Source organism: Pocillopora damicornis, chromosome 14, assembly GCF_964200805.1.
Source record: "Pocillopora damicornis chromosome 14, jaPocDami1.2, whole genome shotgun sequence".
In the NCBI taxonomy this organism is placed as follows: domain Eukaryota; kingdom Metazoa; phylum Cnidaria; class Anthozoa; order Scleractinia; family Pocilloporidae; genus Pocillopora; species Pocillopora damicornis.
This window is the reverse complement of record NC_142683.1, coordinates 11,240,097-11,258,106: the sequence shown is the minus strand read 5'-3', so window position 1 is coordinate 11,258,106 and position 18,010 is coordinate 11,240,097. Positions and strand designations below refer to the sequence as shown.

Here is an 18,010-nt window from a genome sequence, read left to right as displayed (position 1 = left end):
TTCGCAGCCGTTTTTAAGAAGTATCGCGCGACTAAATTACTACTATCGTGGCAGAAACAAAAGGATTTCGAGAATCTAGTTTAAATGACAGCGGTGAGTTAGATGCTCAAAAAGCTGTTCTTCGTTTGTTGGTCGTTTTATTTATTTGCTCTATCTGTTTTTTTTTTTGTTTTGTTTTTTTTTATACCTTTGCGTGACAAGTCCTCAAAAAAAAAAAACTTGCGTTACAAGAGCTTGAACTTGTTTGAAAATCGCCTATTGATTGAAGGAAGACTGGGTAAGAAGATTTCAACATGGCAAGCAACTCGAACAGGATTCGTATTCACGACAGAGATGTTTTTGCTGCAATAACCGAGGGTCCAGCAAATGTATTTTCAAGCACTCCTTTTCTTCTCGTAAAGGCCAGGTGAGAGCCAAAATGCTAAAGATATTAAAGTTGTTTTCCCGCTAATTGTATTTTTGTGGGCTCGCTGTTCATTGATGGTTGTAGGTAGATCGGAGTCACCCCCTGCGGGTAGTGGCCTGAACGTTGTAAGAGTCGCTATGAAGCATTTGGTTCAAAAAAACAAAAATAGTGGAACAGATTTATAAACTACCCCGTTCGTTATATAAAGCAATATACTGTTTTATGTAGGGGTCGAATTTAAATTTAAAGATGGGCGCCTTAAGTATGTAAAGTAGGATTAACAGGCCTCTGCCCACAGCTCTACTAATGGTCGATCAAGCAAGTACCTGATCGACCTAACAAGTGATCTACCAGTCTATCACAGAGTTCTTTCTTCCAAATAGGTTACAGAAGCTTAGCTTACAGTCCAAACAAATATTTATTTGTCTCCAAGTTGAGTTTTACTGTCAACATAATTGCGAAGCTCTCGAGCTCTGTCTTGGATATACTTACACGGTTTTGCGCTGGATTAGTAAAAGTATTTCCGCCAGCAGCTTAGTATTTCGCCTTCACTCTTTAAGAATCAGTCGATTGGGAAAGGAGTAGTAAATGTGCCATTTTATATCGAAATCTACTTCAATACAGCTGACTTTCTTCAAATAGTAAACTTCTTTGACTTGTATACTTTATTTATTTTTCCAAGGCTAATTGTATTCAATTCAATCGGATAAAATTTCACAAACATTTTATTTATATTCTAGCTCATATCTGAACTCATTTCAGTTTTTGAGCAAGACTTTGCCTATGTAACTATTAATATTGATTTCTATGCCTATAAATAATTTTGCCTAATATGAAGTTATTCAACACCCATGCAAGGGGATAAGTGTGCTCTAGAAAAGAAACATATTTTTTTATCTCTGCCGTTGAAAGTCTTGAAAATTATCTTGATTTACATATGTGATTTTTTACGCTGAACATTTAAAAATTGTCTTCGAATGTGATGAATGCCGTTGTTTTGATAACAACTTGGTAACCAGGCCATGTAGGTGAAACGAAACGCTCAGTTCATAAACAGCTCTGATATTTGTCAATGAGCTATGATTGGAGTCAAAAATCCCTGTCTGCCTAACTCCTAATTGTTGAAACTGGTTATCTTAAAATGGAAATAAGAGGCAAGAGACTGTGTTACAAACCTTTCTTTAAATATTCATAAAAATTAGCCCTTTTGGCTCTGACATGTCTGGAAGCATTGTGTTGTAAGCTAAATCATATGCACATTTCAAATGGTTTTTACTTATGGAGTGTTAGAGACATAGATGACATCCCATTAACAACATTTTGCCTTCTTTGTTATATATAAAGCAAATAGATTCCATGCTGCTATGGGTTGGTTCAGTAATACATCAAAGAAGACATCAAAATGTAGTAAAAACCCTTTAACTCTTAAGATCTGATTGTCAATTCTCCCCTGTAGCTGCTGCACATTTCCTTGTAAATTAGTTATAAGAACTTTGTGCCTTTGTGCTTGATCAAGATAGCAGCTTCTACATGATAAGTTTGAATATTTTTATTACTTGTTTGCTGAAGAATGTATAGATATGTAGGGAGAAGTTTTATGTTAATCACTTCTGGAAGTTAAGTTTTATCAACTGAGTTGATAACATAAATTGGCCATTGTAAAGAGTTTCAAAACTGACATATTGAGCATTAGTCCTTCATCCTTCGAATCCAACAACGGGCTAATGACATTTTGACATCATCTGTGATCTTTTAGTGGACAGATGTGAAGCACAAGAAGGGTTATTTGAATGAGTATTTGGGAATTATTATTATGCTGACCATGTCAAATGTGACCAGGCTAGTGAACAATGTTCACTACATGCTATACGTGGTTAAATTTCCCAACAAGGTTTTTACAAATTATATCTCATTTTTATTGCTTTGCTTTAATTATATCTCAGCACACCATATGATGATCAACTCCAATATATTTTTTTTCAGGTGGCTTGCAGATGATTCAGCCCAAGTCTGTCCACTTTGCTCTCAGAAGTTTACACAAATCCGGAGAAAACATCACTGTAGGCAGTGTGGAAAAGTTCTCTGTAGCAAGTGTTGTAATGAGAAGGTGACCCAGTTAACTGTTAACTTCATCCCTGTTATCATATAATGCCTTCTTGGAGTGCCTTCCTTGTCGATTAAATACCCTTCATTCTCTGTTACATTACAGTGTGGTTTGCATGGAAATGTTGTTTTAAAATTCTTGTGTTCATCTCCAAGTTAGATTTAGTATAATTTGTTTTAAGTCTCCAGTTCTTCATATCATGGTAAATTAACCCTGTGATTCCCATAACTGATTAAATTGTAACTTCTCCCTGTAATATCCATACAATATCTAGCAAACAGGTGACGAGAATACTCAAACTTATCAGGTAGATGTTTTGTTCATTAAATGCCAAATTCTTGTCACTAGTTTACAAGGAAATGTGTATAAGCAAGAAAGGAGACTAAATGATCAGATCTTGAGAGTTAAAGGGTTAAGATATTATTGGATAGTGTGTAGGGTAAGGATAAGGTGTAGTGAACACACCAATAAATTCTCAAGTTTTAATTACATAACCAGTGGTATGTCAAATACATGAAGTATTACTCATAATAGTAATTTACAATGAGAACAAATAAGGTAAATGAAAATCAAACAATGAAAGGGAAGCAAGAACTTACCTGACAGTTAGGAGACATGTACTAAATGACACCCAAGGATTAAGGATAATTAGTGCGAAAACTATTTGAATAAGGTGATGTTGTGCAGAGGTTGGGGACCAGCTAACAGCTCAATGACATCACAATACTAGGGGTTTCCATAACTTTTTCAGAAGCAGCTGCCCATGGTATAATAGTCGACTGTGCCAAAAAGGGGGCTGTAAAGTGAAACCCAATGGCCATTTCATAGTCTAATCAGAGTAAGGCTGGGTTAGACTGCTGTTGACAGCTTTTACCGAAACTCAAGGTTCTAACTTTTCAATTGTGTGCTTGTAAAATATTCATTTGCCAAATTTGCTGTCTTCATGCAGCCATATAAAATTTAAATTTGTTTTGTTAAGTTCCCCTTCCACAACTTGAACATGTTGGCATGTACAATATTAATCTGAAATTTGCTGTCTTCATTATTATGAGATAAAAATGTGTTTTGCTAGGTTCCTCTTCCACAACTTGGATTTGATGAGCCAGAGAGGATCTGTGACTACTGTCTTGAAGTAACTTCCCTTGTCACAAAGTCAAGATCACTTCAGATGGTAAAAATAATTAATACAACCTTGTAATTGCAATACTTCTGTCGAATGGTTTTTCTACTTCTTCTTTACTGGTCACCAATTTAGTCTTTCAAAGCACTTTTCAAATGAGTGTCAAAAAACCAAAACTAAAGTAATCACAGAGGCCAAGCAGAAGAGAGGAGGAAACTGCTTAACAGCCAAATAGAACTCAAGGTAAAATGGACCAAACTGTTTAATGCAGAGGGAAATGTGGGAGAAAAGTTTTTCTTGTTTTTTTTATTTTGTATCTGGTTGGTTAAAGATGTGGTGCAAGTTTTCTGGCCCAATTATAGAGTAAAATAAACCAAAAAAAAGTAATCCAAAATTGCTTTCACAACTCAATTGAAAACTGCTCTATTACGAACATTGAATAATGTTTCAATGTTACAAACAGTAACCCTTGTACAATGTATCTGTAGACATTCAAACTAGAAGCAGCAAAAGCTTTAACAGAGTTATGCAAAGATCCTGATGGACTCACTAAGGTAAAACATAGTTAAATGCTTTTTTTACTTTGTTGTTTTAAAAGTGTTGTTTTGTAAATAGCTTGGTAAGTTTTGGCAATGATGCAAATTGGTTTGAGAATGTCTTTTAATTTTTCTTTATTAAATTAACATGTATTCAGTTTTATTTCTGGTTTTTGATTATCCAGCCTTTCAATTATCCCAACTTTAATTCAGCTCAGTCTCCATGAGTCTGTAGTTTCCTGAATTTGGCTGAAAGAAGATTTTCTCCAAGAAATCAATAATGGTTAGACTAAAGACTTACATTCCAAATCAAATGATAATTTACATTACAGCCAATAGATCATATCATAGCAGTCTGTACTATAGGTGTCAAATGTTTTCAGAAGTTCTATAAATTACAAACTGCCTAATTCAAAGATCTTGATGTTTGCTTTTTTAATGTAGGTTGTGGAGATGGGTGGGGTACAGACTCTTATATTTCTCAGTCAAAGTGAGAATTATGACGTAAAAGTAAGTCTATGGATTAAACGGCTCTCATAAGTTAGACTAGTTGAATTTTGTCCCTGTTTCCCTTTCAGGTTTTCTAGCATGTTCACTTTTATTTTTGCTGATGTACTTGTAGGTTGCACACATGACATGGATGATTGCTGGAGTAACACTTAATTTCTCCTTCACCAGTGTGCATTTGATTGCATGTTACAAAACAGAAACCAAAGTTATGATAATGGTCAATTAGAACAAAGTTAAATATAAGGAACCCTTGTATTAGAACTCATAGTAAATTATATAGATTTGAGTGGAAAAGTGTGGAGTTGTGTCAGTTTGTAACTGATTGGTCAAGAGTGCTGTACAAATTTGTGTAGCTCATGTTAGAGAGTGCTGCACTGCCATGTGGGATGGAGGGCAATTTACCTGACAATTTTGGAGTATGACTGGCAAAAGAACATACTCGTGATTGCATTTCAACAGGAGTTCACACCTTTCACGTGCATGATCTGCACAATTGTTCACCAAAGTGGAGGCGAATAATTGTTTTAGTATCTACCACACAAAAACCAAAAAAATTACCATTAAATTATTCCTATCAACATACCAAAAAAATGGTTGGAAACTAAATTGTTGATGAGTGATTTTGTCTCTATGGCTGCTCAGAGGTGAAAAGTACTTGCTAATCACTTCCTAATTAGCCAATCAGGGCACACAAGAAGCACCATTCACCTGTGTGGTATAGACTAAATATGGCTAAGGTCCATTGTAACTGAGGATGTTAATTCTCATTTGTTAGGCAGCTGTTGCATCAGGACTTCAGATCCTTTCTACTCATCCTCCATTGCACTCAATGTTGGCCAAATGTGGAGGCATTAGAGCCTTGTGCAGGTGGGATTAACTGTGTTTTTATTACTACCTACACAACAAGTGCTCTTACAATAACTACTTATATATAATAAATATCCTATTGTTTTAACTGACCTTAATGAGATTGAAATTTTAGAGCACACAGTGCTCTCTTGATTTCTGTTGACTTTATTAACACTCTTAATTACATCACTCCACTGTTTTGTTTAAGTTAGAGCAAAGCTCTGTAAGATTAGCCATGGTGTGACTTCTCCAGAAGGATGCAGTTTTTTTTATTAGCTGTTTCAGTAGCAGCCAGATAGCTGGTAGATTTGCTGGATTGTGATAGGCTGGATACTCGCATGTAACCTTTACATGTGGTTGTCATTTTACTCCTGACATACAAGCAGTTCTCTTCAAATCTTTTTAAATTGCTTGACCTCAAGGAACAATGTAGACACAAATTTGAGGAGACATTGAAATATAGGAAAATGTGGCTGCAAGAGTGTCAGTAGCACTTCAAATTTTTTACCTGGGAAACTCTGGACAGCCCTTGGAACAAGAGGCTCTCCAGGCTGTCGAAATGTTTTGCCTGTTATTCTAAACTACACATTTATACCAAATTGTATCAAAACCACTGTGATAGACTTGATATACCTTTCTGACTACTTCCTTGTTTTAGAAGTGTTAAATGGGTTATTGTTGGTTAATATGAATTAAATTATTTTGTTTATTGCAGCATACTTTCCACTGTCAGTGAGAGTCAGGAGCAAACCTTGATTGATGGAATCAGTGCATTGATGATATTTTGTAAATCACCTGAATTAAAAGCACAAGGTCAGTTTAACCATTTGACTCCCATGAGTGACTGAGACAGAATTACTCTTTACAATTTCAAGCAGACTTTTTTCTTTGTCACACGCTTGTGGCAAGAAAAAAATCTTTCTCCAGAGTTACAATACTTTATGAAGCTGTAGTTGTGAGTTAGCCTATGAAAAGCTTTGTGTAATTCACAGCAACAGACACCCACTAATTAAAAGCACTGCTTTCTTTTTCTTCTAGCCTTAGCTGATGGTGCATTAGATCCTGTGTTAACAGTGTGTGCAATGAAAGAAGCCATTGCCCTCCTTGCCCTGATGACATTGAGTCACATTGTTGAGCATCATGGCAATGTAGCTCCCCTTATAGAGGTTTCAATTTGTCTTTTGAGCTTCACATGTTTGTCATAATTATTTTATTATTGATTTTTTTACAGGCATTATCTAGTATTCTAAAAATGATTTTTTTTTTAACTTTTTTTCATTGTGCTGACAGAGCAATCGGAATGCTCTGCCAAGAATTCTAGCTTTGACAAAGGCACAAGATGAAAAGGTACATGACTAAAGTATTAGTGGATTAAACATGTGAACAGATTTATCTTTTTTAATCCCAAATTGGAACTAATAAAGCATTTGTCTATATTCCCTTGAAGTCAACAGCAGCTAAAGAATTTTTAAGTTTGTCTTTACCTTTTCATAAGTTTCAACAAGAATTCTGATCATCTTTGTTTTGGTGTTGCACTGTTACTAATTTTGCACAGAACTTGCAGATAGCAGTGTACCCTTTATGTTTTTTACTTTATGAGATAAAATGTAGATGTACATCCATTATAGATTCAAGAAATATCCTTGAGAATTTTGGCACAGATGTCTGTTGGTACAGACTGGCAGAGGCATCGCATTGTTCAGGTGGTCTTGCCTTTTTAAAATTTATTTTATTATGTAGCTGGTAAATATTAGAAGCAGATCGATGTGCAATTAATATGTGTTAAATATCATGATCAGTGCTGCCTTTTTTCTAAATTCAAAGAAGATTTAATGTTATTCTCATATTGAATTTTTAAACAGTGGTTGATAAGAATCAATTTGTGCTTTAAAAAATTAGTACTTAATTTAAAAATGGAGTTGAATATAATTTTTTTGGTTGTTAATGAATGGAGTGGACTTTGACATTCTCTCCAATGAACCCCCCTAGGCATTTGAACTTTAAAAGATTGATTTGTTTGCATTCCCATTCCTCCCATGGGGCAAAAGCTGTGTTAAAATGCCTCCCCCCTTCAAAAAAATGAAGGTAATTTTTTTAAAGGCTAAATCAGTGACTGAGACTCTCTACACATTGACAAGGTGATAAAACCTAGACCTTATAGACCTTTTCTTCTGAGCCATTTGCTTGCACAAGTGAACTATTTACCTTTAAACTCCCCCATATTTAAATATGAAATCCATGTATTCCACTGGAAAAACTTGTAACTTCAGGTTCAAATTCCCAACCCCATCCAGTCAGGTAAGGTTCAAATTCCCCACCCTGGAAGATGGTTATGCAAATACCCATGGGTTGCCCAGAAGAGGGGGGCGGATAATGACCTTGGCTAGTGAAATTATAGATTAATTTAACCTTTTCATTCCCAAAATCTTATCCCTTTCAGCAAATCTCCTTACTGTCTGCCATACAATTATTATGATGTTAGATTGTAGAATTCATTATTGGATCAGCTAATAATCCTTAATTGATATTTTCATTACTTATCTGCTTGATAATGTATTGGTATTGTAAGGAGAAAATTTTGTCTGTCATTTGTCAGTTGTCAGTGTTTATTTTGTCTCTGTCACTCATGAAAGTTAAGTGGGTTAAGATAATGATATAATATACCATTTGATTATTGGTATATTACTTGAGGCTTTCTCTGTAAGTATAACACAATAAATGTAGCAGCACTAATTCTGTTTCCAGGAAGATTTCTCAGCTGGTCGATGTTTAGTTGAAGCCCTTACAAGAGGACCAAAAAATCTACAGGTGACAAAAATTGTATTTGGAAGGCCTAACTCACAACTGCTCATTGCCAGATTTTAATTTCTGTAATATTCTGACTACAAGAATGTCCAAGTTCTACCTCAGCTTGTTGTTACATGGCAGTCTGTGTATTCATGAAACATCTAAGCTCCCATAAGTGGTTTCCCTCAGACCTCACATTTTGATATCAGTCATGTTTTCCATGATTTAGTTAATGAAAATATCAGTGAGAGGTAAATTTATTAACAATTGAGATGTAATAGAATATTCTCTCATGAAACCAATTCTTGATAAGGAGAATTGATAATCAGATCCAATGTGTTTTTGAGATTTTTCTTCTTTTTTTTGTTATGGTTTATCAACCCATAAAAAGCTGAGAGGATACCTAACTCTTTGTACTTGTTATTTCTTTCTATCAACAAAGCGTAAAAGCAAAGTGAGAAATCAGCAGGGCTGACACTCAAAACATCAGCCTTAGAAAGTCTTTAGAGTGGCTAATTTTACAATTAACATATCAAATAATGTCTTTTTCTCATAAGGTCCTTGTAAATGCATCTTGTCTGATTGCAAATTTGGCAACAGGGGACCAAGATCAGGTACAGTGCCTTGACAATGTACATTACATTCACATGTTTAAGAGGATTTCAGAAGAATTGATCTGGAAACTTAAATACTTACCAGACATCCTCCACTGTGAATTTTGCTCTTGTTAATAGGTCCCAGGCCCTTTCAAAGACCTGGTTTCTTAATGTAAGCATGAAGCTCCATCATGTTGCCTCTGATATCTGTACTTCTCTTTTCCTTCTTGATTTTATTTCTTATAAATCTTTAACTGCTTTTCCTATGGTCCAGCACTTCTTTAAGCTTCCAAAGTAACAATATTGTATTAATCATGTGTTCTCTTGACTTCCCATCTTATGAAGTGTTCAAATGGTTGACTCAATCACAATGTGTAGCCTTTTAAAAGGCTTGTCAGCAAACATTTGTTTATTTGCTTGTGTTTGTTTATTCAGATGTCCCTTAGGGATTGTTTACAAGCCATGTGTTCTCTGACGTCATCTCACACTGGTCATAAAGACGTCCAGGTACCCAATGATTAGTAGTTGATAGCTCTTTACTGAGAATTACCACTACTCCATATTATGATAATTTGTCACTGACAGTATATTCTTTGACTCTTTACACCCTAGCATCAGTAAGCATATTCTCCATTCTGTTCTCTATACATTTTGAAAGCTGCTGACAAAAAAAACTTGTTTAACAATCGAGAAATTCTTTTGTTGGTGATCATTTTCTTTATTCTCACAAATTAAATGTTTGATTCAGGGGGGTACTGTGAGGAATAACTGGATGCTAGTCAATCTTAATACTTCTTTTATGATCTTAACTGTTCTTAACTATGAATTTAAAACTCTTGGCTTTTAAGAGATTTTTGGAACAGTTCCTAATCATTGTCACTATTTGAGTTATTTTATAACATCATAGTTAAAAACAGTTTACATATTTTCACAGACACATGTATCCAGAGCCCTTGGTAACTTTTCAAAGTTTCATCAGAATTCATCTATTATGGTATGTCTTTATTTTTCAATATGGTGCTGGACTGTATTGGTAACTTTTCTCCAAAATTCACTTATTTTTTATACTTGACTCTGTTTGCATGAAAATAAGAGGTTGTCATTTTTTCTTTTGTAATAATTTATGTCTTTTTTCTTTTAGATACAATATCTACCAAGAATTATAGAGACACACCTGAAGGTACTTGTAAATCTAAAAGTGGAAGGAGCTATACATTACTGACTGAGGGCAGATAACTATAATCAACCTATTGAAAGGTTCCATTACTGGTCCATTAAGGGCTGATATTTTGGCACTATTGGACTAAGCATTCTCCCAAGTGATTCCACTTCCTTCAGGGGAGGAGTTTTGCCATTTCAGACAAGATTGAAGTCTGTAGGGATGACATCCTTTGGAGAAATTGCACTTAGCCAAAACTCCATCACCAATTGCCATTATAGCGTCATGTTCTCACCTAGAGCTGAGAGAAATTGAAAGATGTTGAATTGAAAGATTGTTCTCATGAAATCTTTAAGTAATGAGTGTCAAGCAAATATGTTGGGTGAGCCCTCTTGATTTTCAAACACACTTCACAGTGGGGCGTGTATGCAGACATGCAAAATAGTTATTGTTCAATTAATTTTAGTTGTTAATCATCATTTCCAAGAAATATCTGGAAGCAGCTTTCATTTTGCTATAACTTTGAAATGAATCACTAAATGGTAAATTTACCAGTTGGATAATGAATTACTTACAGTGAAGAAGCTGATGATCATTGTAAGTCTATTGCAAAATTTTGGGTTTGGCTTTTGAGTTCCAGAAGAGCTTGTAAATCTTACAAAAGAAGGAAGACAAAACAGCAAAAAGTTGAGAAACCAAAGGCAGTCTCTAGTCATCTAATAAATCTTTTACGAAACAAATGTGCTAAGTACCATACTGGTGGAATATTGGCTCTTGGTTCCTTCTTCCCTAATAATTTTTTTTCCAATATATTGTGGATCCTACCATCCTTACTCACTTTTTGAATGGTCTGTTGACTGAAATCAAAGTGTAGGCCACAGAAAAAGTTTTGATGTAGCAACTTGCTTTTGTAGTCAACAGACAAGACGATCAAGTGTCATGGCCTAAGGACTGTCATGTACCTTCTCAGCCATCAAAGAGAAAAGGCTGTAGATGTTCTGATAAGGTATGAAAAGAAACTAAACTAGGCATATTGAAAGAGGAGTAAGCATTCAAAACATTACCATAAAATGGTGTCCTTTGCCATTATAAATTAAATTAAAGGTGATGATGAAAATTGGTGTACATGCATGTTTCTTAAGGCAGGAGGGCAGGTTTCTTGAGGAGGCGAGCGTGGCCTAGTGGTTAGGGCGCTGCACTTGTAAGCCGGAGGTCCCGGGTTCAAGTCCTCCTCCCTGCCACTGGATGGATTTGTCTTCGGTGGCCCCGAATTCAACTCCTGCACGCTTTGTAAATAGCCAACTGGTCTGCCTCCTACCAGTTGGGGTTTTTAACGAGTTTCTGTTCATTTACGATATTTGTTTCCTTATTTACAGTGTCCCCAATTAGCACAGCAGTGCTAAATACACTGACACTTAAATAAAGTTATTATTATTATTATTATAGCTACTCTAGGAAACCTTTAACTGCTAAGATCAAAATATCAACTCTTTGTACTGTTCTTTATAGTTACATTGTTTACAATTTTAGCTCTTATAATTTGATGTCATATCAAACAATATCCCCAAATTTAACCCTTTAACTCCCATAAGTGACCAAAAGAGAATTTCTCCTCACAATATCAATATCAACCAGATAAGAGATGAGACTAAAGACAAATATCAATTTGGGGATAATTAGTTAATCCAATGCTAAATTCTCTGAACTAACATTATGAGAATTGTATGGTTGACAGTAAGGAGAATGACAAATTTGATCTGGGAGTTAAAGAGTTAATGTTTTTCTTTCTTTTCATCTCCTTTTTACTTGTAAATGTTACAATATTGAATGGAAAATTTTCTTTCTGATCACTCCTCGGAGTGGAAGGGTCAATGCAATGCATTCATATACATAATTGCAAGTATAATTATTGTACTGTGCAAAAGCAGGCAAGCCCCTTAATTCCCCACCCTAGTTTTTTTTAACTCATCAGCTGTTTTGATCACTTTTATTTACCAGCCTGGTGCTGGATGCCAAATGCTTGGTCATTTAAAATACATGCTACAAACTGAATTATGATTTGCACCTCACTGATAAAGAAGTTATATATAAAAACCCAGTGACAATATAACGAGGAATCATGCTTTTACCAATTGGTACATTTAATTTGTTTTATTAGTCAAAGCTCTTTGATAATAATGTTAAGTCAAATTTATATAAGAAAAACAAAGGTTGTGCTTTCTCTGATTGCCACTGTTGTGAAGGACATTTAAGCAAAGTTTTTTAATTGTGTGTGCAATATTTAATCCGTTAATTACGTAACCTTATTTATTTGATTAAACACCGCCCTCGAATAAATACTGCATTTTAGAGCAGAAATATTGATAAACACTGTCCTTGAATGAATGCCACAGCATGAGGCTATGTTTATTCAAATAATAGACTCAAAAAGCACACAGCAATCATTGCTTCAATCACAGTTGGAAATTTAAAGAGAACCAGACACAAATTTTTTTTGAATGTACAGGTTCTGACGTCGAGAAAGTGTATCCAACATAAGGTCTTTATTCACTTTATGTATTGACATGCAAATTGTGAAATTGAGAACAATATAAGAAATGACTTTTTAGACAAGAACTAAAATAAGTTTCTGTTTTTTTAAGTTAAAATGGTCAGTTACCATACTATTGTTTGCAAGAAATAAATTGGATTTTAAATGCCACCTTACATACTCCTCCCTTGAATAAATGCTGCACATGAATCACAGAAAATTTGATAAACGCTGCAGCATTTAATCAAATAAATGCAGTAATTATGTCATGTTTGGACTGCATTATCTTAGAAAGAAATTACAGGAATTACTGTAGAGTAACTTGTCATATCAACAATGATCAGATGCTTATTGGGCTTTCATGGACTTCAACATTGAATTTTTATAAATGTTATCACATTCATATAAATCGTCATTAAAGATTGGGACATGTTTATTAGCTATGTTCTAAAACTTTAATGTTTATCAACTAACATATTTACCACCAGCTCCAGTTATCAGGGTAAATTTGAGGCAAGAGAAAGTAAAATTAGTTCAAATTAATGGGAAGTTTGAGCTAATCGGGAGTTCAAGGTAGCTGATTGTAAATGATTTACTGAAACAATAAGGTCAAATCCAAATTCAAAGCTGATGTTTCAAGCGTTAGCCCTTCGTCATTCACTCTGACAAAGGGCTAACGCTTGAAATGTCAGCTTTGAAACTCTTTATGGAGGCCAATTTATGTTATCAACTCAGTAGGTAATACTAAATTACCCTGAGTTTGAGGTAGCAGTGTTCTACTCTATTCACATTGATTGTGATTTCTACTTAGTTTGTGTTGATGGATCATGACAACTTTGTCCCACAATTGTTTTCTTTTTTCTGCTATTCATGTTCACTTCAGGGAAGGAGCTCATGAAGTCCTTACAAGTTTAGGATCATTTCCTGGCATTGTTGATGCAATTCAAACTGGTTTGCTAAAAGTAGTCACCACCATTAGCGACTGTACAGTCACAAAATAATAGTCATATTAGTTAGTGCTGAAGGATACTGTTATTGTCAGTCATTTTAACTTGATTATATGTACATGTATGTTGTAATTTTTGTAGACAAGAAAGAGATTGCCTTAATTTGCTATTTTGACCGATATAGATTTTTAAGCCGAAATGTATCATGTAAAGGTCTTTATTTGATGCGGATTAGGAAAGTTATTTTGGAAAAAAAAAAAAACAGACTGGAAACACAGAACTTAGAAATCTTTTATCTATAAAGGCTTTCAAATGAGCTTGTTCAAATTAGAATTAAGTTTTAATGAGGAAAACCTGGGTGATCTTTTCCAGCTCTTGTAAAATTTGCAGATTAGAATTTTACTTAAGGGTAAATTATATTTTTATATCAGTATATTTGTAGAAGCTTCCTTCAGTACAGGGCTCTTAAATTGACTTAATTACAACTCATCCAGTTTCATACCAGCCACAAAGAAGAACTGGTAATCAGTTCTTGAGGATTAAAGGGTTTTAAATCAATCAAAAAGAAACAAAGGATGAATGTGGATAAAGATGATTGAAACAGATTATGATGACAATCTGGAAATATTTTAGGTTATAACTTTTCAAGATGCTCAAATGGTGACATGTATTGTCCTTTTGTTGTTTAGGCCAACAGATGGTTCCTTGTAAAACTGTTTAGATCTTAAATTACTTACTCAAGAAGCTATCCAGAATTGTTTAGGGTTTTAACTAGACAAAAGTTGTCCCAAAAATTCTCTCTCATTTATCATGTTTAAGAATTGCTGTGCCAAATGTACCACATTTTGATGTCATCTGTGTTCTACTACTGAACAGTGGCATGGCAATGTGGAATCTATTTGCTTTATATGATACTAGAAAATGTTGTAGATTATCTTCTTTTGACCACTGTAGTAGCATGTGAAACCCCAAAGATGAATCAATTTAGTTAACTGCAGACTTGTGCATTCAAACCTATGGAAAGTATTTGGCTTATTGACTCTCAGTGTGATTTAATTATTTTCATTCTTTTCACAGAATGAAACAGTCAGTACTTCTCTCACTAGATTATATAAATGAAAAGATATTGCATAAAAAAGTCTTCTTTTTAAAATACTGTTTCCAAAGACATATTTGAATGATGCAGCAATTTTACAGCATGAAAATAATGGTTTGCAGATGTAAGAGAAGAACACCAACCTAATTTAGATACAAAGCCCCTGCTTTCTGTAGGCAAGGACAGTTCTGTGTATTTAACATCAAATTCTGCATAGTTCAATTTTTACTGAGTAAATTTTCATTTTAAAATGGCCAACATTGAGCTGAGCAATATCAAATTCCACAAATTTTAGGATCTGTAATGTTATCTTGATGTGATATCATCAATCTGTAAAGTTTATGCAAAAATTAAATGTTATTCTTAGACACCACATGAAATGATCTATACATGCATATGTTCATATATTGTAAAACTGAACAATATTTTAGAGTTCAGATATATACGTGCAGAGATTTTCACTATATTGGTCTACACTCAAATTTAATCTATGTGTTAAACAAGAAGCAGTATCAGTTATGATTATCATGATTGTGGATTGTTGGTGTGCCATGTAGTAGTAAAATTGTACTTGATAAGGAAATAATTCATGTTTACCTGAATTGTAATTTTATATTACTTCTGTAATTAATAAGGAATGGATAGGAATTACTACACTGACAATAACTGAATAAAGAAAAGGATTTTTTAAGCAATGTTGCTAGAAATTTGTATGGTGTATTGTTAAAAGGCTGTTATCTAGTCTTAAATTTGCCCGATCAATATAATTAATTACCAAATAATGTAATAATGGCATTAGCAGACTATTTGAAAGTTTACAGCCTTTATGATACTAGCGCAGACTGTTTTTTCTTTAATTTATCACAGTTTTCTTTATGGTCTTGCTGTAGGTGGATGTTGCCAAAAAAAAAAAGGGTACATTGTGCACTCAGCCTTCTGGCCTTCATGGCTACATCTTGGGTTGATTAGTGAAGAGACTAGGGATTAAACCATGCAAAAGTATCGTGTAAAACTCATTGTCTGGCAGAAACTCTGATATGCTGTGCAGTAATGTGGATCTGTGTATGCCTACAGTCTGTGCAACAATTGAATCAAATTTTTCTGAAATTTTTCTGAAATTTTTCAGCCAACATTGATCGAAGCCAACAAAATGTTTGATGTCATTTTCTGATGCTGAATGTACAGAATACATATTAAATTTGCTAGTAAGCCTAGGAGAATTTTTGATAACCATTTTATCCAAGGTCAGTAGAACAATTTGATAAATATGGTGTGTAGTGTGTTAAGTACATTAGGTAGGTGAATGAGTGTGTAATCTGCAGGTATTTCCGTTTTGCATTATATTTGCTGTGATAAAAATGATACGTAAACAATACAGCAATACTGCACTAGTCTTGTAATTTTCTGATGCAGCAATTTAATTTAGAAGCATAATGTTACTCTAACTAGCAGATAAACAGTTAGGTGTATGCAATTGCATTCAGAGGGCCAAATTGAATTCTTTATGGTTCCTAAGAAATGATTAACTTGACAAGAATTGATTTGGTGTGTAGTTTTTTGAAGTAAGTAGTGATCGCACATGTGTATGCTAGGGTAGTAAAATGTATTGTTTCCTGACCTGAATTGAAATGGTTAATTATATTCCAGGTGTCATTGGTTTTTGTTTGAGATAAAATTGGTCATGCAGGTCCATTGCTATCAGTGATTTCAGTGTGCAGCATAATTTAAGGTAGTAAGTGAATTCTTGTCATCATAGGAAATTGTTTAAAAGAGATTTGCTATGAGTGATATTCAGTGTACATGAATATAGGGAAGGATTGCCTTGGGCCTCTACATGTGCTGGGTTTCCATGCAGGATGATAAAATGTATTGTTGTCATGACCTGATCAAATTAAGTGGGTCAATTACACACTTCTTGGTGATGTTGCGTTCTGTCTGAAATTCAATAGTCAGATGCATCCCTTGAAGCGTTAAGTAAAGAGTGAAATAATGTCATTACAAGGGAGAAATTATTAGTCATAATACCACTGAATGTGCAAGTGGTCAATAAAATCTTTTAATACAGAGCATATAATTAGCTCAATGATAGTTTAATTACCAACAATCAATGGCAAAAATGAGTCTGCTCTTGCTTCTTGTCTAAACATTAAAACAATTTGGCACAACATAGGATGAATCACCCATTCACTGTCAGTGCTAGTTTGAGAGAAGCTGAGCAGATGGGGTCTGGCAAAGGTTCAAAAGCTTGCTTTAAATGATATGTTTCAGCACTGTTTTGTTTTGTTCTTGATTTAAGTTTCTCTTAGCATTCAAGTGTCTCTATTACCTGTGCCGTTATATATTTACAGAAAACTTCAGATCATACCATTGTTGAAGCTCAATATAAAGGAAATAGAAATGGTGACATGGTTCCCTGAATTGCTTGTAGTCAACAAAAGTTACATATTCAGTAGGTATAATAACATTCTTCAAGGCAATTGGAATTAATGGTGACAATAAGAATAATAAAAAAGTGAGATCTTTAGATGGATTCATCAATCACCATTCCATCAAATAAAAGTTTACTCGGAAAGGGTTGATTAAAACTTCATTTGACAGTGTATAATTTACAACAGTCAGATCTTCTGTGCCTGTACCTTTCAGAGCTGCAATTGACCGACAAAAACAGTTCCCACAATATATACTTGTAGAACTTGAAAAAAAATTATCACTTATCGAAGATGTCAGAATAATGCTTTTCAAAACCTAGCTCTTTGAACCATGGTATCTATTTTATTATTTTTTTCTTAAAGTGAGCTGTGGTGAAGCATAAAATCTCAGAAAACTCAGTCTTGGAAAACACTCTTCATTTTGCAAACCCATAGCATTTTCACAAAGTGGTTTTTAATTATTAATCAAATCTAAGAGTATTTGAATTAAGAGATTGCCCATTATAATAAAACGTTTTCAATGTCTCAGTTATACTTGTATGTTTGATCTTTTTATTTAAGTGTAACATATGAATAATTCACTTTTCCCACAATTTTTCCGTCTTCTATTACAGTGGCTAAATCTTCAATTCCAATCCTAAAAGGTGAAGTGAAATGAAAGGCACAGGTCATGAAATAATCCATGCTCTCAATAATATGTTGAAATGTAATTTTTCATGTTATGTGAACAAAGTTAAGAAAATTATTGCAGCTGAACTATTGTTTTAACACCATTCTTAATAATTAATCATTTTAAGTGTTTAAAAATGTATATAGTTAAGTTTGAACTTGATTGCACCAAAGGAGATGTCTTTGTGGTAGCAATCGATCCACAACCATAGGTAAACAATCCCCCCAAAAGTGGCTAAATTAAATGGAGTTTTAATTTGACCACAGTTGAT

General features: G+C 34.1%; 1 protein-coding gene across 1 annotated transcript; it reads left to right on the top strand.

Moving 5' to 3' along the window:
- The first annotated feature begins 164 nt into the window (after positions 1–164).
- Positions 165–17,603, top strand: LOC113673293 (uncharacterized). The gene is made up of 17 exons (XM_027189679.2): positions 165–406; positions 2,390–2,513; positions 3,583–3,681; positions 4,119–4,184; positions 4,611–4,676; positions 5,452–5,543; positions 6,241–6,338; positions 6,564–6,691; positions 6,816–6,872; positions 7,154–7,228; positions 8,271–8,333; positions 8,870–8,926; positions 9,344–9,415; positions 9,843–9,902; positions 10,050–10,088; positions 10,982–11,073; positions 13,481–17,603. Exons 1-17 carry the CDS (start codon positions 294–296, stop codon positions 13,596–13,598), a joined length of 1,419 nt encoding a protein of 472 aa, XP_027045480.2. The 5' UTR covers positions 165–293; the 3' UTR covers positions 13,599–17,603.
- Positions 17,604–18,010: the final 407 nt, after the last annotated feature.